We start from the raw sequence: 25,190 nt of genomic DNA on the forward strand, positions 1-25,190 counted from the left end.
CAGAGTTGAGCTGTTGTCACCAGTGTGTCATCCTTTGTGCCTTTTGACACATCTCAGGAGTCTACAAGTCTGAAAAATTGAAAATTACCATTTTCAAATGTGGCTAGCCCTATACCATCTAATTTGGAAACATTAATTTATACTTGGGCACTTCCTTGAATATTAAAGTAATTTTGTTAAGGGACAAAGCATGAAGCAGCAGTCATTGATAAACTGCATGAAGATGACTAAGTCTGAACAGACCACTTGAGGCAGTGGCCTCCATTTGTTCCTGAGAACCCTAGCTATGGATAGTGTTTAGCACTGCCTTACAGGGTGCACATACAGGAATTATGGTTTTAGTAGTTTGATTTTTTTAAAAAACAATAGAAAAATCCTTAAATGTACCCACTGTCTGAAAATACCTACAGATCACCCCATTGTCTCAAAAACAAATTATGAATTTAAATACTTTTTCAAAAGTCCCTTTTCAGAACTGACAATTTATATATCATGTTTCAGCCAAATGCAATTTGAAATAGCTGAGATAGTAAATGTCCTTTCCCCTAAGTGGTTTTTGCCAGAATAGAAAGTACAAGACCATCTCTGCAACTACTTCTCATTAAATGGGACTACATTTTTGTTAATTTTCGGTGCTCCTGTTCACCACCAAAATGAAGTCTATTCCTGTCCTAGGGACTGAGCTCATCAAGACAAACACTGTACATCACATTAAATCCAGACCTATTAAATCAGTAGTATTATAATATCTTGAGAGCAATATTTTTCCCTCTATAGGGAAAAACAAACCAACAAAAACCACCTGAGGTGATAAAGCTTATAAGCCAGTATCTCGGAAGTCAGGCAGATTGTAACAGGAGAGTTTTGTTGAGAACATCAGGGCTTTGATAAAGTTCCCAGGCTTAGAGGGGCATGCCTGTGGTTTGCTTTAGCATTCAATATTTACCTAGTCCACAGTCATCAGTAAAGGTATTTGTTCATTCTAAGTTACACTGTTCAGTTAGGACTTGTTAAGGCATACTAAAAACTGGCATAAGGGACTGAATTTTCTTTCCTATCTATCGAAGTAAACCGCTTGAATCTTGTTCTATTTAGCCCATGTTAGTCATGTTTAAAATGAATCGTCATCGTTGAAGATCAGTTGAGTTCAGCCTTTTGATGTCAGAATGGTAAGCCACCAGCTGTGGAGCCCAGCCACCAGCACTGAGTGGGGATATCTAGTAGCAGAAGAAACCTACCGCAAGGGACAATCCAGAACAGTCATGAGACACAACACAGATAAGGAGGACATAGAAGGAAGAAATAAAAATTAAAATATCCACGCACATCAGTGAAAACCATGGAGAAATGACCTCTCTAAGCTGCTTATTTTACAAGTTGCTATCATCTACCCTTTATAGCTAGTCATTTCAAGATTCAAGATATTTAAAAAAAAAACAGCCCTCCAATACATGAATCTTTTGGAACACAAATATACTATATAGAGTTTAGTTTTGAAGTCACTGATGGATTTTAAAAAATTATTTCTGGGCTATAAAATCTTAATATAGATATATAGCCATGAGTGTTGAAATTTGAATTTCTGGGAGGTTGGAATATATTGAAGTAATAAAAACTTATTGATTGCCCTGAAGCGTGTATAGCTTTAGGAATCATCTAAAAAATGTTTCTATCTGTCCTGTCTTCAAGTGAGAGAACCATACACTGGTCTTATTTCCTTTCCCCATGTTCACTGAGATAAGCTACTTAAAATATTTTGAAAACAAAGTGTTTAAAAGTGAATCTAATCTGTATAATTTGGAGGATTATGGGACACAATGTGACAGATCATTCTTCTAAAAATCTCGATTTCATCTTTAGCCTTCATATTCAAAAGCTGTTAGCTATTTTTTTTGTAAGGATTGGTAGAAACATATACTATTATTACACAATCACCATGAAACATTTCACTTATTCCAATCATATTTTATTCTATACATTTAAGATTAAGAAAATTATATCTAGCTAAATCCCTGCATACTTAACATTGTTGACTTGAAATAATTAAAACCAAAAGAGGTTGAAATTCTAGATACTTTGCTATATCAACTAAGTTATTATAAACGATCACTGGCTTTTTCTACTAGTTCATGATCTGATTTATAGTCCTCTGCCCCAAACCATCCAAAGGAATGGGATAGATGGAAGATCACCATCAAGTCTGTCTGTGAGAGCCTGGTCATTTATCCATGGTGTACTGGGGTAATAGCATTATGCCATCAATTGTAGTATTACACCATACAGAACAAATCCACAAATAAAAATGTAACAGTCTTATCCTAGAAAGAAATGCTATAGTTATCACTTAAAAAATAACCAATGCTGTTAAGTGTTCATTCCAGGACACAAGAAAAATCACAATTGAATCTTATAATAATTATGAAAATAATAGTACTACTATTCAAAATTTTCTTTTCAAACATATTGCTAAAATAACATTCTTTTTCTAGCCCATATTCACCAAGCTAAATTATCTCTATACTTATTAATACAATGTTTAAAAAAGAAATGTATGACCCCGTCTTAAAAAAAACACTAACCAAAAAAGGAAGAAATGTCAGTATTAAATCCTACTTGCTATACGCCAAAATTGGAGTATCTTCTTAACAAATTAAATGAAGAGGAAAATCCTTCTTAGTTATCTGCAGTTGCACGTGAGCTTCTGTGGCTGATGAGAAACCGCCATAGACATTGAATCTTTGCTACCCAGAGCTCAGGCCAGAGTCCTCAGAAGCGGAGAATAGACTTCGCATCCATTCTACAGCTCTGAAACCAAGCTGGACTGCAGGGGATGGGGCGTGGACCCCTGGGAAAGTTCTGTCCATAGACACTGCAGGGTCTTTGAGAAGGAGCTGAATGCTCACACTGGGAAGGAGGGTTAAGAATATGAGAGTCCACGTGTGGGAACCCAGGACGCTACATGTGGGCTCTGAGGCTGGGTTAAGTCCCGGTCAAACTGTTCCTAGGTGCATGTGCTAAAGACTCAGCTAATAGTAATCAGTACCGTAAAGCAATCAGAAAAACTGCCTGCACAGGTTCCTATTTGGGCATTAACAGAACTTTTAAATTATTTGGTAGAAAACAATATTTCCAAGAAAAATCTTTATTCTCTCATTTCATATGAATTAAGTTTTATTTAGAAACATTTAATGTAAGCATTATTCCCAAAATGAAGAGGCACTTAATACTTTTTATTAATCTTTACATTAGCTAAGTTAACTTAGTTAAAAATAGGCAGCAATGCCAGGGAAATCAAACATCTTCTCTGTGCATGGGAAGGCAGCTCAGGCAACATAGTTTATCAACAACGTTAGGGTTCTAATTACGATCTCTAATTGAGGAAATATAATTTTGTCTTTCGACTCAGTCTTGTTCTTTACGACTGGATCCTATCTCCCCTTACCACATCTAACATTATTTCTGGCATCTGATGGCAGAGCTGGCTGGGTGCAGAGCAGTGTTTGCATTGCCAAGTACATGAAGAGCTTTAACAGAGACTAAGAGCAGTGTAGGAGGCAGAAAGAACCCCTGTCCAAGACAGAAAGACTGGATGACAAAATGGAATAAAAATGTTCAGGAATTATCTTATTATGCCAGGTCCGTGAAGCCACACCTCGTTGTGTGGAAGCCACTGTACCTGTCTCCACTACACTTTGGGAGACTGGGTCATACCTGAAGGGACCGCCAAGCATCTCTACAAAAACAACAGTAGCCCCAAGTTGTCCATGTCTATAAGCATCTGCAGAAAAGAGCACAGCCCCACTGGTGAATTCTCAGGGACCTCTGTGAATAGGGAGGAGGGGGCGGGTGCATTACCTGATCCTTCATGGTCTTCCCTAAGTCTTTCACGTCTTTCATGTTAATGGCGTTCTTCCCTCCCTTTTCCTTTCCCTTCTTCTTGTTTTTCTTTTTGAACAAACATTTCTTACAGACACAGAAGCAGCAGGTCACGACTAGAAGGACCGCAACTATGGCTATGGCAATTAAGGCCCACGGTGGCACTGGAAGAGAGAGAGAGAGAGAAATGGAACATCAGCAGCGGACCAGTTAACCAAATGCAGCCAAGACATCCACGCTTGCGGCTGGGTTTCCCCTGCGCTTGTTTTGCTCCAGTGGTACTGATCTGTAGGGTTTTATCGGTGCTGTGACCTGGTCTGGACTCTTCTTCTACCTCTATGTATAGCATGCCACCTTTCCCATAGGATCCAAGCTAATTTCCTATTAACTCTTCATTTACACGTAGCTTGCCAGGCAGTTTTCTAGTTTCACTGTAATCCCGGCTCTGCCATCTTGTACAAATCTCCTCTCTGCCTCAGCCTCTTCATCTGTTCAGTAGAAATAAAACTGGCAAGTAGCTTAGTGAGTCTCACAAGAATTAAGTATTAAGATGCAGGGGCTAGCATGAAATTTTAACTAATGTTAACTGGAATTATTCCTTATTGGTAACATTAGAGTTAATATGTTCCCGCATGGTAGAATATGCAGATAGTAATCACACAAATAGAAAACCAAGTGGAAACATTAGAACCGTGTTGAAGGCAAGGGATACGACCTTGGTGCCTTGAGAATAGATCATGGAGAGATGTATAGAGCTTGGCCCATCAGAGGCTGTGTGCCTCCTCCCTGGTTGCTAATGGTTATTTCTGTTTTCTTCTCTATAAGTGAAAAATATAGTGGCTGATTAACATTAATAGACTAAAACAATTAAAACCCTTAGAATGGCATCCAGCACATAGCAGAGACTCAAGTATGGGTAGCTATCATTTCTTTTTATATTCAAGGCATAGGATTCAGTGACATCATGAATCTTTAAGGAGACACAAGACTTACAAAGAGATATATCAAAAGAAAGATGGACACCCTGAAGCAGAGCTCAGTGAGAATGTACAGAGGATGGAGAGGAGGAAGTGATAAGTTTTGGGTAATAGAGAAGGTAGATTTATAGGCTCAGTTTAACATAACAATAGATACCAAACACACACACACACACACACACACACACACACACACACACACACACGGAGGATTTTTTATTATAGTTGTCTAACTGCTATGAGTTTCCTTATTTAGCATCTATGTGTAATATACTTATAAAATGCTAAGTTCCATGGGTACATTTGAGATTTAACTTTACTGGAATGGAATTATTCATGATTCAAATCGCAGCTCTTCAGATTCATCAGAAGTAATTAGATTTGTCTGTTGTAATAAGAAAGAGACATTGGGCACTGAAATAGCAAGAAAAAGAGTAATTTTCTTTGAGCCGCACAAACATCATTAGTGCCAATGATGGTTGAACACAAGTCAGGAGTACTCTGATAAAGTAAAAACACTTAAAATTAACCTCTCTTCAAAACAGAAAATCCACTCTTGCGTGCTCTCTCTGCGTTTTGCTTTGTGGTGAAGGACATCCACTCTGCATAGTATTGAATATTAGATAAGAACCTAAGGATGTATAAAATTACCACTTTTGATACCATGTTTATAGCCACAGAAATGCTTGTGGGAATGGTGGAGATAAGCACACACCCTAAGACGTGTTCTCCCAATGCTCTTTAATCTATTTGAACAATCCATGCCTTCTTTTAAAACAGTAGAAATCAATGCAAGCTCCCAGGACCAATGACATTATTCCTAAGCCTTCACTTAGCTGATTCTACCTCTGATGACTGAGTTAAAATCCTGTCAGGCGTGAGGTGGGAGGAGGTGCTGTGTGCTCAGTGCAGACAATGCTAATAATGGCCCTTCATTGTAAATCTCATAAATTATTCTGCCGGTCAGATTTTTGTGGTAGTCTCTCAGAGAGCTACATAGAAGCCTCTTACACTACAAAAGACAAGGCTGAGATGATTTGACAAGTTCACACAAAGAAAATAGGCGGTAAGAGCAGAGGAACATTATTTAATCAAAAAAGGTTAAAGAGAGGGAAGATGGGGTTGTAGCAAGAAGTCTGAAAGAGCCCAAGTGGAGGTGATTCCAAACCACTGAAAATGGCTCATTTTGTGACCTTCATTTCTTAAGGCATTTCTAATGGCTATGTTTGCTTTTCAGTTGATCTGGAGTGCAGGTTAATTTTAACCTTAAATATAATTATTACATTTTTTTCTCAAGTTTACTAATACCTTTAGGTAGAATTAAAAAAACAAAAAAACCAAAAACCAACCCTTACTCTATTTTGTACATCCACCAAAAAGTCAATAATAATGCCAAGTAAATAATACTGTTAAAGCCTTTAGTAATAGATAAAACGATTTGAATAGTGTTTACAGTAGAATTTTACTTTATTAATGGGAGACGTGGGATATTTTACGTTTTGTATGTTTACTAAGAAGGCATGAGCAGCGGTATTCACTCAGCTCAGTTTCAGTACAGTGAGCTAACCTCATAGAATCCATTTTGGATTATTGGAAAGCTGCTTCCTGTTGTCTAACCACTGTGAGATGCGTTTAGCCACAGCATTTCTTTTAATCTTCACTGCAATGTTGTTCATTGTCACTCTAGTTTTACCAAGCGAAACTTAACAGACTGAGCATCTGGAGGAATTTCAGTGTCTTTAGGTTGCTCAGATAAAATGTGTGTAACTTACAAAAAGCATACAAAGGAAAAAGGCATGTCTGGTTCTGAGCCCTTTTTTTTTTTTTTTTAAAATAGGGCATTTAAAAAAAAATTCAATAAAGCAAACAAACAACCATCTAAAATGTGGCCAGGAGCAATGTCCTTGGTATGAATACATGGCCATGAAAACACTGCTTACTGGCACAGTATTCAGCCGGCGTTTATCACTACCAACTCCTGACAAATGAAATTTTAAATCAGGATTTTAACATCTAACTTAAAGGCTTCCAGCAGAAAATAATATACAAGGGTGAAAACTCTGAAAATATTATTTTTAATTTTCTAGTTAATGAGTTATTTTTTTCCCCTGTATTTCTTGAACCAAAGATCAAATAGATACGTGAGAATTAAGCCAAAGGAAACTTTTTTTCACATGATAGTTTAAGTTAGGCTGATGGGAGGCAGAAAGAAAAGCCCTTCATCTCTTGTACATCCTGCTTCTTGGAAGTGGTGAGTAGGCTACACACATTGGCATCTCTCTGCCTGTTCCTATCACTGTGTTCTTCTCACGTGTGCTATTCTGTTCTTCTTCTTTTTAGTAAATTGACATTCACTCTTATTACAAGTAGTAACATTGACAGATGTTTAGGTAAAATCACTAGATACATTTGGTAAATCCCAGTGTGACTACTGACTGTGTGATATAGTACACTGGATGGTTTGTAGTAAACTGGTATAAAACGATTGTCACTTAAAAGGGTCATTATTATTGTAAACCTGCATATACTTAAAAACATTTGAATACATCCCTTTTCTATGAATGAAACATACTTCCTATTGACTCAAAACTTAGGTTATTTTTTAATAGCGTATTTGTGAGCTGAACATTAACATTGACATACAGTCAATGAAAAGATTAGTTACCATTTTAAAGTCAAATTGCATTAGTAGGTCTTTTATTGGAAGAGAAGGGAGAATTGTTCCCCTCACTAAGGGAGGTAACCCTTCTGTGGAGGGAGACAAGCAGTGGATGGTGAACTGTATAATTACTTAATCAAGCACAGTAGTGGGGACCTACTAGTGCAGTGTCTTTCCCTCAAGACTGGGAGACAAATTAAGCAGGGGCTGTCTCAGGATGCACATTAATTTTTTAATTTTCTAGTGTTATAAGGTAGATGCCAGTTGCCTTATTAAAGGAAGCTAATTTCTTTTAGTAGCTTTAAAAGCCATGTTATGGCTCAATGAGCATAGCATGGTGCATTTTAAGATGGAATCTATGTGGCACTACTATACATTGTGTCTATTATTATACACAAGTAGACATTTATGTATAAATTTAGGCTGCATGGCCATATCTATTGAAACCAACTGGTAACTGTTCTTTCCAGAATAAAAAAACAAAACAAAACAGAATGATATTAAAAAACATCCTTTGTTTCCTCCAAGGGAGTTTTGGCACAAAATAGATTTTTAAAGAAAGTTATTTACTTAAGGGACTCTGAAGAATTTCTTCTTTTTTCAGCATGGGTACTTCAAATTTCCTTTTCTTCAATATAGGATTGTGAATTACGAGCTAAAAGCTCCACAATTACAAAGCTGTTGCACTGTGTACATTTTTCAAAGGAAAATCTTCAGTGCTCCCTAGTAACTCTTTTGGGCATTTGGGCTCCAAATCCGAAGCCTGCCCATCAGAATGCATTATAGGCAGGCTCACAGAACCAGTAATTCCTTCAGCGCACCCTGTGGCCCAGGGATGCCTCCGTAGGTAGCTCTGTACCTCTGTGACTACAAAGAAATGATTTTTAGTGACTCAGAGATCAGCGCCTGGCTTGTAGAAACCAACCCACAGAGCCACGCTCTGTTCTAGCAGAACATTCTGTAGTGTTCCCCACCCCTGGCTTCTCCTGGGGCTCCTAATCCTAGCTCCTCAGTCCTAAGCCTCTTCCCTCCTTCCTCAGCTCCTGTTTCCTGCCCATTATTTGGTGGATTTACTCTTCAGGATCTTGGTTTAGGTCAGGGCCATTGCTCACTGTTTTCCATGTCCCAGGCTTGATTGTGCACGCACGGGCAAATCTGCACTTTGTGCTGGCTGCATTATCATTCATCATCTTAAAAAGATCACCATAAATTCACATCCTTTTTTGTGCTACAGTGAGTTGCTGTTATTTCCTTCCTGGGAAATAAAAACTCGTATGTTTGTGCAAGTCTTAGACCAGCCAGGAACCTCAATACAACACGGGGAATTCTGTTGCTATGGACACTGTAGAAACAGCAGTGAATTCAGGTATTTTCTGTATGTGATATATTTGTATTTGTCCAATGAAAGCCCCACTCCTTCACTTAACATCTCTGGAATGAATTTTGTGAATAAATTTCAGACTCTGCATTCATATACCACTGAAGGTTTTTGTCAACGTCTAGTTTATCCCCAAATTATCTGTCATCTTTATATATCATTACGGTTCTCCCAGATGAAGAATACAATATGAAAATGGTTATTTTGCTATTAACTAGTAGGAAAAAGAATCTATTTCAAAGCTTTGCATTTTGAAAATGTTTATGAATAATTAAAAAATTACTAGGATAATCATCTGATAAACACTGGCGCGCACACACAAAAAAATCAAAGCAAGCCTTTTATTTTAAAGCTTTTCATAAATTGCAGAAGAATGTAAGTGGGAAAAAGGAACACACACAATAAATATATATATATATATATATATATATACACACACACACACACACACACACATATATATATATATATATATATATATATATATATATATATATATATACACACACACACACACACACATATATATATATATATATATATATATATATATATATATGTATATGGATTGAGATATCATTAGTCACCTCTGGAGACAGAATGTTAAATGCAAATTTGAAAAAGTGTATATCCAGCATATAGAATGTAACCAGATTAAAGTAGACAAAAGGCCAGAGTGAACAATTTCTCATAATATGCTACATGGATACAAAGAAAGTTTTGACACTTAGGTATTTGATATATTTTCTTTCCCTCACAGTTTAGAACAAGGGTTCTGTATTTCTTTTGTAATGATATGCTGCCTTCAGAGTTATTAAAAATGTTAAATCTTTATGAGAAAAACATAAGTTTGCATATGTATGCATCTGCATGAGTGCAGAAGCTTAAATATGGTTGGTAGTGTTTAGCATTCTGATCAAGGTTTTAATAAATTTAGGAGAGGATTTGTTTCCAAGCTCACCCCTTACCCAGTGCTTCGGGGCAAATTTCATCAAGATTGACTGACTCCTGAAGCTCAGGGTCCTTTAACTTTTTGTTTATTCAATTGGTCATTAGCCTTTTATCCAGTTGGTCATTTACCCTTTCATTTCTTTTTCCTTGATAATCTTCTGAGTGGTCAAGTTGTGGAAGGACGTGGGTGCCGAGGACAGAGGACAGAAAGAAGCAAGGTCCTCTGGGAGATCAGAAACAGTCACGTCCAATAAGAACGTTGCAAAGAGACAGGAAGTAATACAAAACTTGAGTGGAGCTAATGGGCTGTACCTGTAACAGCGGGGGGCGGGGGGGGGGCAGAGGAGCAGGATCAATAGGCCTGAAATTCAAGGAGAGATGGAGGGGAGTTTTGAAAAGTGTTCCATAGCCTTGCTTGCTATCACAAAATACTATTTTTAGGACTTCATGGTCTTCTCCCTGCCTCCTTTCCCCACTTACTTCCTTTGCTTTCTAAACTTTTACTTTACTTGATGACCCAGTAGTGACCCTGTTCAATGAAGCACACAGCAGAATAAAGACAGAGTCTACATTAGATATTTTTTTAGCCCTAGTAACTGCGACCACGTTCTGTGTAGCACATCCCTTTACCAAGTGGCACTCACTGTCTCATTTTCTTAGGGCTCCATTTTGGATACTTTCCCACACAGCTGTTTACCTTTTTGCTTTCTGTGCCCAACAACAAACAAATTGGGAAGATCTGCTCCTGCAAGTATGCTCTGGAAGTTATTTAAGGCACTGATGTCAGCCATCCCTGTGCCCTTTCAGGGTAAACACACTTTGGTTACTGTCAGGTAGGAGAGATGGAAAAGCTTATCCATCAGTGGCGACTTAGCACATCAATGCTTGGCATGAGGGAAGGACGCTAGCCAAGTCGGAAGTAATTGGAGACTTTTCCTTCTATGTGGGTAGCTCTCACATGTACATGGACAAGACAGATCTTGGAAATGGCAGTGGCATTTCTTCCTACATTCTGATGGCATGTACTCATGGCAACCTGATTCTATGTATCGAAGGAGCACACGTTTAAAAGAACACTTTAATAAAATGGGGCCTCTGCCTCTGTACACCACCTCTCAAGAACTGTTACACGGAACTTCAGTAAACATACATTGCTTTGATATGCACAAAGCCGTTAGCTGTTCTGTAGTAAGAATTTACCAGGGGCTCCACCCCTTAATCTGATTTCATATTTACTGTGCTGTTGATCAAATTCATATATACAGTAGAATAACTTCAGGCACTGGCGTTCTCGCCAAATGCTATGATTAGCTTTGATAATAAGTTATTTGACTGATGGCCATTTTATCTGCACGTGGATTAATCAAATCATTCTATCCAGTATCTTTAATAATAGTAGTCTGCTTCGAATGATAAGGCCATATCTTCGAAGTACTGGAAGGTTTGAATTTGATGTGGAAAGCAATGTTTGGTTTTGGGGCGGATAAAAACTTCCAGAGGATTTAGATAAGGCGCCTGGTCTGCCCACCAGCTTGCTAGCAGCAGGCTTCTGGGAGGAGAGTCCCAGTAAACAGGAAGGATGCGAGGAGAGCTGGCAGCGGTGAAGGCCATTCCATAGCTGATCAGTCCTGAAACTGCTGGAGGTTCGGAGCAGGTTTCAATCATTCTGCAGACAACACAATTTTGTAGCTAAAGGGAAATCCATTTATCTCTGCTACCTTTAGCAGGTCTCTCTCAAGTTCTGATTTCCGACTTCAGACTTAGAAACAAGTTATTATCTAGCTTTCCCCCCCTTATGGAAGCGAATGTCTTCTCCACTTTTATATAAGAAAAAAGTTGCAGTAAGTAGCATTTGGATGTTGACCTGTGTCATGTTGGTTCTATTTCAATGCTGTGAACTGGTTAGGAATTTCTTTAATCTGTTTTCTGCCTTGGCAAAGATGTCCAAGGAAAATAATCTAATCTAAAAATGGAACATGGCTCCTGTTGGTAATTTGTAGGTAATTCAATATTTTATTATCAATATTTGTTTCTTTTCTCAGCAATTTAATGTTATTAAAATTCAATTGAGTTTTGACAAGAGCACATCCTCCAAAAGGGGGGATATGTTCCCTGTCCTTTTACAGTTCAAGGCCATGGCTATATATAACAAACAGAATTCTCCTTAGTTGTGTCATATGCTTTTTGGAAGAACTTCCCCCCCCCAAGCCCCCCAGTATATTGTGCTTATTCTAGAAACAAGATCGCATATTTTTAGAAATCCTTGCACGTTGGAAAGTTGATGGTGCTGACAGGAGGTTTGTGTGGCCGCCGTGCCTGAGTGGAGAACTGGATGTCTGGGCCTTTCCAGTCGTGCACAGGAAGCATCAGGCTCATTAATTTCATTACTGCACAAAGTGACAGGTAGCTAACACTGAGAACAAAGCTCCTTGCGTGTCTAGCTAGACACAGGATACTTCACTTTGATTATCCAGTGCATCCCCACGGCTCTAGACCAAACATTAATTTTCTTCTCAAACTGTTGTTTTCTGTTTCCCTCCATATGTTTCTCTCTGTGGCAATTCCACATGTCCATTTCCCTAGCTGAAGTCTCATTCCGTCTTTTTTGTTTTATGGGCATTTGGGTATAAACTTTCATCTTTATTTTGTACGACTCCCACGATCCTTGACTTGTTTCCTGGTCTTGTTTTTAAGAAAGCTTTCCTATCTAGTCAGTCTTGGGCACGGCAGCTTTTCCCTTAGGGTTTATTCTCTTCTGTTTAAAAATGTATTCTTTTGTGTGGCGTTTGTCCATCTCTGCCTTGTGATGGTCAGCATATGAGCTCAAGGCCTTGTAGAACCATGCTTATTCTCACTCTTTCTTACAGATCTCTACTAAGAATACAGAATCTTCTTTGCCTTGTTATCTTCACCGACACTAAATCAATACTTTAAATGTATGTCTGGTTAATAATAACATTCATAAACCTTTTACATTGTGTTTTATCCATTTTTATTTGTGCCTTTGGACTTTCAGAAATAGAAACCATTTACTAATACAATCTTATTCGTGCCCATTGTCTTCATCATGGGAGCAGCTATCTGGAGTGCTATGGTCTCTCCCTTCCTTTTGCTTCTATGAAGGCTTCAGCAAATGCATATTAAATTACAAAAGCGTAATTAGAAGGCGGAGAAAGCCCTTAAGTGTTGTGAAAACATGGCTCCTTTGAACACCTTTAAAAAAAGCAAACGGAATCCTACCGCCTCTTAGCATTTCAGTCACTGCTTGATTAAACTTCAAAACTTGCAGCCATTTCAGGAACTCTGTACTATTAGGTGTTATTCTTTGCAGAGGTCATGGGATGAGTCCACAGCTCATGGTTCTCTGTCAATGATTTTTTTCCTAAATGACTTACCTCCTTGACCAGGGATAGCTGAATGTGTATTTGTGATTGATAATATGGGTTTTTCATGCAAAACCTACAATGTTAGTATAGTAGTTTTTATTTTTGAAAATTCCCCCCCTTTGAGACCCTCTTATATCATCTCAACTGGTTTGACCTTCTATATCAAACTGAACAATGATTAAGAGATAGAATTATCTCAGACTGTCAGAAAAGAACCTGGAGAATATGAATGTGGCTTCTGTAGCATGATGCTTAGAGCTGAGATCACATGGATTTTTGTGATCTACCTTTGATTCTCTCACCATATTGTCCAGAATTTTGTGAGCACAATGAAAACTGACTAAGCAATTTTATTAAAGAACAGTTTAGTTTTGTAAAACATATTAGAGAGTATTCCTATCAGGTTTCTTTGAGTTAATCCCCCAAAGCAATAGAATAAAAATTTGTCAATGATTATAATATAGGACCATAGTAAATATAATATAGATCACGGATATACTCTAAGTACTGCCTTTTTAATTGCCAAATGATTTGATCCTGTTTTGTCAACTCTGGGAACCTCAGCACTATCGGTACAATGGGACATGGAAGGAAGGTTTAATCATCTGTGTGATATGTGACATGTGAATGTGTAATATGATTTAGAATAGGGAACAGCATACAGGGACATGTTAAAGATTTTGTCATTATTTCCAATAACTTTTATTAAATTTCATAGCTTGAAAATACTAAAACCTTTGCCTTTTTCCCCTGCCAAGTTCCCTGCATGAAATACAGATGATCTCATATATGTGACATAACTCACAATGTTTCCAACACGTTCTGACTTAGGGATAGATGTGACTGTCAGGCAACATTCTAAAACAATGATTGCTGATAAAAACCTAAAGTCAAGACATTTTGATAGTTCTCAAGCAATTCATGGAGACAGGATGAAAAAAAGAATCAAACTTTGAGGAGAATAAAATAGTCATTTGAAGCCACAGCTATTGTAAGCCTCTAGAATATTAAGCTTATAGTACCGGAAGGAGACATTTTGCATCTCTCTGTAGTCTCAATAACTGGACCACCCAGGCAATACCACTGGAGATAATGTTTTAATACAGTAGTCATGATGTTAGTGGCAAGATGGCACCCTTTCTGTTGGCAGTGACAGGTCCGCTCAAACACATACGCGTGATGCCCCATGTGGGTGCTGGTAACAGATGTCTTCAGTGCCGCTTGGCTTTGCCTTCAGAACTGGCTCAGAATTTAGAGACCGAGAAGCCTACCTCCGTGCCGTGCTTACTACTTCATGAATACCGACTGGCATTTAATTAGTGATCATTTTTATTATGAATCAACTTTATATTCCATGCTTCCATGGAATGATTTATGAAAATACTTGTGCTTATCATTTCAATGAGTCAATATCCCCTTTATTTATGATGGGAAATTTAAGCTTACAGAAAGTAATGTGAATCTTAAAAGATTCTTGAAAAAAAAAAAAAAGTCATGGGCCAGTCTCACACTTAATTCTTTGAACCATCAAACTCTTCTAATTAATCCAATTTCTGGTAACTCCTGTTTCAAAGCAATGCTTTCAAGCTGCCTGAGACACTACATTTGGTCTCCTACTATTCTATAGTTCTAATGGAGATGGCTGCTTCTCTTCTCTCCTTTTTTCTAGAAAACCTTTATCTTCTGCTATCTCTCCTCATAATTTTCCTGAAAACAGGGCTCCATAATATTCTTCTGTTGATTTTGACTAGGATTAAAACATTAACCCAAAGTATTTAGGCTAATCATATTTTAATATGAATTTATATTTTAATTCATAGTTTAATATGAATTAGTAAAACAGTGACATAGAGGATTTTACTAAAGCATCAAAGCTAGGAAATGTAATGGAAGGGACAGCTATATTCTGCATTTTAATTTTTTTTGTATTTTACATTATTAGAATGACCAAAGTCAGAGCCTGGCCACTATGATTGTAGAGTTTTTATAGCTGTTATGCTGTTAGGTTTACATATCTTGAAATCCAGCTAATGCCTAGAAGAAATGTAATTGTCCCAACAGACTTCTGGCTTTTGAAAATTCTTCCAAATACTTCAGTAGATGGATTGCTTAATATGTTTAGACCAATGCCTTTCCAGTAATGTAAAAGTCAGTATTTGAAGTTCACTTGAATGACTAAAAATTGGCAAATTTACTGTGCTGATATGGGCAAATTGTTTGACTTAGGGTCAAATTAGTACCTATGAGAAATAAATTTATTTTAAATCAAATATTGTTGAGTAGAAAGGGAGAAAATACCAGAGTGCTGGTCATAAAATTGCTGGGAAGAAGATCTTGAGAGGGGAAAAAAAGAACAACGAAATGAATGGAGTAGGGTGTGTGTGTGTGTGTGTGTGTGTGTGTTAAGCACTCATCCAGAGAAGGAGCTCACTGGTGTACAAGTAATGAGTAAATGCACTACTTTCTTCAGTCCCTGTGGTCTGAAATCTTCTTGACCATTTGTAACAAATGGAAGATAAATTATGACTGCATCCTAGAGACGCTCCAGGGAGACTATGCATTTGTGTTACATGGGTTAGATTCCCCTGATGCTTTTGTTCTACTTTGCTCTTTGGCACCTTTTCTGGCTGTCTTGGAGCAGTACAACTTTCAAGATGGGTAGGAGGAGGGGAGGAGAATGGGATGGTAGAGCATTCCCAGGACAAGAGGGTGAGCTATTTCAGCTCCAACAGCCCCCAGAAAGTGGCAAAGAAAGCAGTTGGTTCCACACTGTTAGAGGAAACCAGGTGCTGTATTTATGGGGTTATGTGGGTAAGAAGGACAGATACAATCTCAAGACTTCAAACATGAAGATAAGCACTAGCTTAAAGATGTATGCTCTTCCATAAAGGACCAAAACGCCATGGAGTTGGCCATGAACATGGTTGCATAATATTTACTGCAAAAGTGATCTTGGCTCTGTTCCTCACCTCAGCCCCACCAAGTTAACACTGTCGCGTTTACAGCAGCAGATGCTAACACCTACTGCTAGAAAAATACCACAGAAGAGTTATGAGGTTGGAGTTAGATAAGAGAAGTGTCTGTTTCGTTAGAAAGTCAAGATAGCTACTAGCTATTTTGAGATGTTTTATAATTTTCTAGGCAATGTTCCAACGGTGCTATAAAATGAAACGGGCTCCTCTGAAAGCAGCAATGTATAATAAGACAGAGACTTGGTTAATCCCAACTCCTCAGACTCTGATCAATACAAAGCGATAGGAAATAAATTCCTGAAATGTTTGAGGCGTTAGGATTGTTTTGCTACTTCATTATGAAGCACAATCTCGTCTGAGTGGTCTTAAGATTAATTTTCCCACTGGCATTGTGTCAGTAGAATATGGTTTTGAATTAAAAGAATGTCTCAGATTGAACTTTAATAAATGTGAAACTTAATAAAGGAAACAACAAAAATCAAAATCAATTACAGTGTTTAGTGCTACTTCAATTTGTTATGATATAGAAAATGCCAGAGGTGTGGAGTGAGAGGACTCTGACTTTAAAACTCAGTGAAATTTTCTTCTTTGAGAATTTAACTTTATGAAAAGTAAGTCTGATGATATCACATTGATAATTTTGTGAATGACATGAAAATCTGTGTGAACATCTAACATATACAGAGTTTTATAAAAAAAAACACTTTTCTTATGATTAATTTATGTTTTCTGTATGAGTACATTGTCTCTCTTTTCAGACACACCAGAAGAGGGCATTGGATCCCATTAGAGATGGTTGTGAGCCACCATGTGGTTGCTGGAAATTGAACTTAGGACCCTTGGAAGAGTAGACAGTGCTCTTAACCACTGAGCCATCTCTCCAGCCCCACATATACAGAATTTAATAAATGAATTTATTTATTATTAAATATGCCATTTTGAAGAGTAAAGATTATATATCAAATTCTTCTCTAAAATCTAATAGATTTTTTTTTATTCTAAAAGTATTCTCTGGAGATATTGAAAATGTTTAGTTAGATACAAATATTCAATTATAAGTGATCCTTTTCTCTCTAACGAGTTAAGGAAAAGAAAAGAGGCCTGGTTTACCTCCATAACCTGAAGGGAATGTCAATGATTTGGAGTTAATTTAGCATGAAATGAACATTTGAATTTTAGAGAAATTTTAGATTTATGGGAATGAAGAACCTATTTCTTCAGAAGGGAGACTGAGAAGAAAGAAACACAGGATAGCAGCTGAAACTGGAGACATAGGAACAGGGAATGGGGCCTCTGTTGATCTAAATAACTGATGCCCTCTGGATTTGAGAGAATGCATCCAATGTCTCACAGGCCACCAAGTCTCAGAGGAAATAAAGGGTGTTGGCAGACAGTTCTGTCTGTCTTGTGTAACCATCATTTACACTGACACACATCCTACTGTGTTAAACCCATAAGCCCACTAACTTACCGCATTCTATCTCCTTGAGAAATCTGTAGGAGAGAATGAGACTTTTGAATACTGATGGACCGTAAGAACCCAGGAGGCAATGACAGGTGGCAGAGTGTGGATTTAGCAACTGTGTGAAGTAGCTAAGAGTGAGACTATTCTTGGGCCATCTTCAGCAGGTTATAGTGTTTGGAGTTTTCTAGGTATAACGGACTCACTAGATGATCCTCAATGTCTTTTTTCTCCCGATCTTATCATGTGGCAGGTATTTCAATAAGATAAAGCTATTCTTTTCCTGTTATGGCTTAAGGAGAGAGAGAGAGAGAGAGAGAGAGAGAGAGAGAGAGAGAGAGAGAGAGAGAGAGAGAGAGAGAGAGAGAGAGAGAGAGACAGAGAGACAGAGACAGACACTGATTGATTTACTTTTCTCTAAAACTAGAAATTTCTCCCAGGCAAACAAACTAATGATACTCACACGGATGGGGAGATTCTCATTTTCAATGTTTGAATAGATTGTGATCATTGACTGAGGAATGAGGAAAGGAGGGAAGTAAATGGAGTTTTGTATCTTTATAAAGGAAATCGGGAAGCTAGAAATGGGAACAGTGAGATCTTCATGCTACATATTACCTAAGGCACAAGACATAGTTCATGGGGATGGTACACAAGGAGGGACTATAATTTTGGCTTGTAGCTCATGGTAACTGACCCAGAGATTCTTAAGCATAAGGATACCTTAAGCTATCTAGGCATTAGGGAAGACTTGTAAATATGTATTAATAGTCATTTTGAGCCTATGAAATTGAAAGTTATTACTAAAGAAGAATCATGTCATAGTTTTCACTTTGTATCATTATATCGGCATTAACAAGGTGCACTGCTGTCCTCTCTTTTGCCATTGCCTTGTTTTATATGCCTAACAGTACTATACTATGTCCAGTTCAGAGGAAATCCCATTTAAGGTCAGATACTTGGCTTGTAACATTAAAACCTGTGCTTGAATGGCTAGCTCCATTTTAATTCTAGATCTAGGAATGGCATTTTCTTGCAGCACTATTAATATCCATCTACCTTCTTCAGATACTGTTTTCCCTTTCATCAGAACAATGTATACGGAGTTGGTTGCGACAAAGAAGAGGATGGGGAGCAAGTTCCGGTGGAGACTGATGACAGGAATTGATGCTCTCAGTGCTGTGTGTGAAGCTCGCATTTTCCCAAGACACTGAAAACTTTCTAAGACAATTTTCTCCTCATCAAAACTGCAAGTCACCGACCCCAACATCTGCTGCCCAAATTTGTCATAATTCTTTCTTAGCATGCTACTTCGTTTTCTTTTCTATCCCTCATTTATAGACATTTTTGAGTTGCCTTCAAGAATACTCAATTTTGCATCCAGTCTCTTCACTGTGAAATTTCCCACAAGATTCCAACGGACTCTAAGTCTGTCCAACATTATTGGGATTCAACTTAAGTCAATGGGATACATGTTCGCTTTACTTGCAGCTATGCAGCTGAAGAACTATGAAGCTCTGGGGCTAAGAAGCCCATAATCAGCCCTGAATGTATCCTTTTTCTTTCCAAAGAGATAAACTTTACACAAAAACTAGAGCCAGCCCCCCCCCCCCATTTTTCTAACTTCCATTGGTGTAGGCAGTGATTCGTTTTTTGGCTTTTTGATGAGCCACCAAAGGGATAAGTAACGAAAGTGAAAATAGAAAAATAGATTTATATCTGAGAAGCTTCTGCTCATCAAAGAATTGAAGATTTATCTGACAAGGAACTAATATTGAGAATATATTAAAAATCCAAAAGAGCTGACCATCAAATCCCTCCAAATAGGTCAAAGAAGCAAAAATAAACCTTTCAAAAAAAATACGCCATGGCCAAGTTTATGAAAATAAAAAAGCCGAGTCTTACTGATGATCACCAGGGAGCTGTGAATCACACTAGCCCATCTCACTCTGGTGAGAAAGGCTATGCTCAGAAGACCAAAATAATAACTGCTCCTGAGGGTACAGAGAAAGTGCAAATTTCCTTGTCTAGTCAGGGCCTTCCTGTCACATGGACTGCTTCAAAGTCAGAGAAGATGCTCAGTCAGAAACAAAACAAAACAAAACCAAACCCTCAAAGCCAGATGTCAGACTGTGCCACAGTCATTTTCAAACAAAATGAATTACAAGTATTCTTTTTTAGTGGGATCCACAGGGACAGGCAAACTCTAAGAGAGTCTCTAAGAGTCAGGCTCTAAGCTAACAAGATGCTTTCTTCACTCTCAGAGAGAGCTGAATTGTGAAACCCGGTGCTTGTTTCTGCTAAGGTGCTAGTCTCAAGGTTATTTGTCATGGCCATGACCATTCAGGTGTCTTGCTTAGAAGAAAACTGCTTAGAAAGATTTTCTTTTAGGAACATAGCCTTTGTTGTAAATAGGCCTAAAGCTCTTATTAGCGAACTATGATTTGAGGCTTCCTACGTTCATGTAAGGATGAATCATGGAATATATGGGAACATTAAACAATACCACATTATATGGATAAATGGTGTGATAGTGCCACTTACAGAGATAAAATTCAAATATAGGGCAAATGATTGGGCTATGTGGAATAACTGGTTTTGGTAGACTATATTTTGTTTTGTTTTTTTGTTTTTTGTTTTTTAAATCTAATCAGAGTAACTTCCATTACATTTTAAAGAAGTGTTCCTATTGTTACCAAACTTTTGTAAGGATACCTACTGTTAATAATGGTATATTTCTTCAGATCAAAAGATCTTGTGACAAATGAGTGAAGATAAATATATGTTATCCTCATAGGACATGATAAAATATTCAGTAGAACCTATAATTTGGCATAAACACATAAAAGCTCACAAGAGTTGGCAGGACACTGTACTTGAAGGGCTAGTGGATTTTTTGAATTCAAATGTCAATCTAAAGGAAGCATAATGACAAGAAATTAAAAAATATATTTCCTTGGACATATTAAATCTTCAGCTACAGGATTTTACAACGAAACAAAGCCTAAATTTTCTTTCCAGGCTCCTATTTTGAACACTGAATAGATTTGAATTGTATTATTTCGAGGCAATTAAATACACCTGTGCTATTAAAGTCAGAATTGCAAATATTAATAAAGCAAATGTGTTCCATGGAGATGAATTTATTTTGCTGTTTCTCCCATTGTCTGCATGATTGCATTACAGAGGCGTGAGGTAGTCATTTGCTTTAGCTTTTAACTGGAATTGTGGCTTTAATGCAAACTGTGTCCATTTTCAGTGCCATAATGGAATGGCAGAAAGATCATTCCTTTCTGGTAAGATAGTTCCTATCGCTTATCTTAGAACAAAGGGAACCACTATTTGTTTTGAACTTTAGGAATGTATTTTTAACTTAAGAACTGCTTAAAGTGGAATAATCATAACAGGTAATAATTAATGGTTATGCAGTCTCCCTATTAACATTCTTTTTTTTTTCCTATTAACACTCTTTAGTGTACATTAAGTTATTACATGTCTTTCTAGTAGTGTGACATTATCCATTATAGCATTTAGGCAGAGATTTACCAATATACTTACCTCTTTGTGGTAGACTTAAAATCTCTACTAAAACAAAATGCACAGACACAAAGGAACTTCCTTCAGGAGGCCCTCATCTGTTGTTGCAGAAGGCTGTTGGTCTTGTAAAAGTTGTACTGGTTGTTCAAACAGCCATTTCTTTTTAATCCACTAGGGAATACTGATATGTTCAGTTATCACATGGAGATTATTATACTCAGGAATTATAGGTTATTTCCTCATAGGCATGGGGATGGGTGAATTATGATTAAATTAAATCTCTCTTTGGAATTTCAGTATTTCTCTCATTGATTGGTCTACAGTTGGAATAGAAAACCCAATACTGCTAGTCAGATATAAGAGAAACCTGTGGACAACTGCTGTTAAGTGGTTTTTTTTCTTTTCCTCTGATAAAAGACACAGGCTGGCAGGAGAAGAAATGTCCAGTACTACCATACCACTGCCAGCTGGATTGTGATGTGAGTATCTAATATTTGGAGTTTCCTAAACTATCATTTTAACCATTCAGTAAGGGTTCAAAATTGCTGTACTCACCTATAAACAATCTTGGGAATTATTTTCCTGAAATTTTGGTTCAACTGAATGAATAAAATATATGATTATTTAAGTTGTCTATTTTAGCTAGGGTACGTTAGCTCATGTAGAAGTAACAAAGAAACCAAGTTCGAAGGGTTGGGTACAACACAAACATAGTTTTCACTCTTGCTTTAACAAGGCTTCTATCTGTTGTAGTCACTTAGGGATCTAGGCTGAGGGGGCAGGAATATCTCCTAAGAATAAGTTGTGGATGGTCTCCCAACCACAGCTAAACATCGTAACCCCAAAGCAATGAATGCGACAATGAATGCGACACTTATAAGAAGGTAAGGAAGTACAATTGTGTTCTGAGCCCCAAAGCACAGAGAGTCAGAAATACTTGTTGGTCAGGCACTAATGACCACTTTTTCAGCTTAAGTTTCGGATCCTGTTACTTGCAATGGAGGAATCCTGAAGACGGTGATAGTGATGGTGATATTAATAATGCAAAATGATTAAATGATGATATTTTAACACTTTCTGGTATTATATGTTGATACGTTAAGTGTTCTATTATTAAAGTAATTATTTTTATTCTCATAAACATTATCTCAGAGATGTTTCTTCTTGATGTTCATATAAAAGCTTACTACTAGAGTCATGATTTTAACGTACCCAGTTAAATTGTAAAGTTTACTATGTGAACTGTCTCTATTAATTTTAATTTTCAAATATCAGTTTATATTCATCTATAAATAAACACATATACATACATGCATAGACACATATAGAATATTAAAATATGAGTGCAAATTCTATGACATTATTGGTTAATTAAAACAAATAAAAAGTTCACAAGAAGGAACTTACCCATTTCAGTTTACTTGGTTGATGTTACCATATTGGACAATTTTTGAATGAATTTTCCAAAATCATAGGGTTTACTTTTTTTTTCTAGTAGACATAACACCAAGATATATTTTATAAATTACTAAGCCTGGAGGTCTCAATCACAAATAGATGTAGCTCTGCTCACTTGGGGGTGACATAAGATTGAATACACTATTTACTATCTGTGGAAAGTAGTAGGCATCTGTAGCCCAAAGCTATTTTACTTACATAGCAGGTGCTCAAGGGTTCAGCTTAGAGAACTAATTTCCTAGCAGATCTTGTTGATGCACTGAGGATGGATCTAGGCTTGGCGACTATGGAAGTTTATTGAATTCACTTCTCTTCTTATCCAAACAAGTTCTGGGCAGCTATTTCTAACAGATTTTTATACTTCATTGTTTTGAGTTGGGATTTTTAAGAATTTTAATTGAAAAATTTCTCTTCTGCAGATACACATCTATTGTTTTGTAAAAACTGGCTAAATTTTTCTTTAGAAGAATGAGCACTTTCTTGTTCTTAGTTGAAGTAATTTGACTGAGTCACTGGTTCTGGTGTTTCTTCTATAAGAATGGATTTGAGACTGAGGTCTGGTGAATGAAAAGTTTCTGTTTTCCTAAGACATCATGATTGGTTCATCCACAGGTTTATGATTCAACACTGTGCTAACTGCCAAGACTTAGGACTACTGTGATGAATGGTGGACCTAGAACAGGCAACAGAGAACAGAAAATTTTCTTGTTGTCTTCATTGATCCATTTCTACATTGCCTACAATGCTGGCACATGTATATTGAATGAATGATAATGGGGAGACCGTGGTATTTAAGCTGTTGTGTTGACTGAATGTAATCCTTGAGCTTCCAGTTAGCTAATCTATGGGAAACACATGCCCACGAAAAAAGTAATAACTGCATACATTCAAGCAAAGAGAAGGAAAGAAAGAAATGTTGGATTCTATTGACATCATTTGGGTTTGGAGATACAGTTCTACAGAAGACAGTGCAAGTGAATGCTTCTTTTGTTGTTGATGTTGTTTTGTTGTTTTTTTGTTTTTTCGAGACAGGGTTTCTCTGTGTAGCCATGGCTGTCCTGGAACTCATTCTGTAGACCAGGCTGGCCTTGAACTCAGAAATCTACCTGCCTCTGCCTCCCAATTGCTGGGATTAAAGGCGTGCGCCACCACACCCGGCTAAGTAAATGCTTCTTATTTCTAAGAATCAAATGTTTCTTTGAGTATCTACTTCAGATTGGATTGGGTTTTACCAAAAGAATATGAATTGCTAATGAAGCAATTTATTATTTGGACACTCTTCTAGCTTTGAGCTATTGTAATAAAATGACCAAAATCACATTATCCTGAATTCACTGGCTCGGACATTTCATTTGCAAATACTTTATTATTGCGGCAGAAGACACTCTGTTTGGAAATATTAGGACCATTTGCAGAGAGCTGCTAATATTGTGCATGAAGATCTCTTTCAGATTTCAAATATTTTAAGTGGTTTCTGCTGGACTCAGCGAGTTGGCATCTGATAATTCAACTTCAGTGAATGAACTAAGGAAGTATTCGATAGAGATATGAAGAATATATTCAATACTGGAACTAAATGTTAAGAGTGGATTGGTAGGTTGCAATATTAAGAGTTTTAGCGTACTGTGAGATACATTATCAGAGAAGACAAATTAACTAGCAGTGGTCCCCTTTGCCCTGCTATGACTTCTAGGAGAGGTCAGCTCTTGTGCCAAATGTTTTTTTTTTTTTTTTAAACTTCTACAATGGTAGCTGTTTGTCACTACTTACAATGTTTTTAATCCTGCTTGCTATAGATAATCTGTAACTTTGGGCAGGTTGGTTCCTTTAAGATGAAGAAAATTGTGATAATAGCCATTTTATAAGAGTTTATGAAGATTAAACAAGATTATTAAGGTAACACACTCAATAGCTAGCAAGTCAGTGTTGGTTATCATAGCTATTTCAGGCTTTTTGGGTCAACCTACTTTGAATGAAGTTCTAATCCCTGGGTATGCTAATTTACATTATCCTGATTTAGAGATGAACTTCTAGGAAACAGACTTCCAAACCATCTAATTTCTCATCACCTGTTTGAATGAAAAGTCTTAAACTTAGTTTTTCTGGGACAGGGCACCTTGAGTTATTCATCTATCCAGAGGAATAAAGTTAGCCTCAAGGCAGGGCTAGCTGCTGTTGCTGCCATTTTAGCTGTCTGGGTATCGCTAAACATTCTATCTGATCCTAGCTTCTCCTTCCTTCCTGGATGCAACCACCATTTCGCACCAGCTTCAAAAGTCTCAGTGCCATCGGCTTTAAAATATCACCCTGGTCTTCCTCCAAACTCTAAGGTGGGCTGCTAGTTACACATATCCTCCAGGATCTTTCCTTTATGGATGGGTTTATTTCCTTACCAGCAACCCTTTCACATTTTTGGATGCAGGTTTGGTGACCAGGCAGGAGAGAAAAGCAACACATGGCACAGTAATGCCCTTCTACACCACTTCTAAACCTGAACTGCAATAGCAATATGCCTGGAAAACTAGCCATTGTTG

At 37.4% G+C, this 25,190-nt stretch overlaps 1 protein-coding gene across 6 annotated transcripts in view; it reads right to left on the reverse strand.

Annotated features, from left to right (window-relative positions):
- The window catches only part of Syt1 (synaptotagmin 1), a 507,387-nt gene that overhangs the window by 136,903 nt on the left and 345,294 nt on the right, over positions 1 to 25,190 (reverse strand). For all 6 annotated transcript variants that reach the window (XM_021173816.1, XM_021173812.1, XM_029482353.1 and 3 more), the window contains one exon: positions 3,856 to 4,040. In XM_021173816.1, coding sequence (XP_021029475.1) covers positions 3,856 to 4,040 — 185 coding nt within the window. The remainder of the gene's footprint in view (positions 1 to 3,855; positions 4,041 to 25,190) is intronic.

This window comes from Mus caroli, chromosome 10, assembly GCF_900094665.2.
Source record: "Mus caroli chromosome 10, CAROLI_EIJ_v1.1, whole genome shotgun sequence".
NCBI lineage: Eukaryota > Metazoa > Chordata > Mammalia > Rodentia > Muridae > Mus > Mus caroli.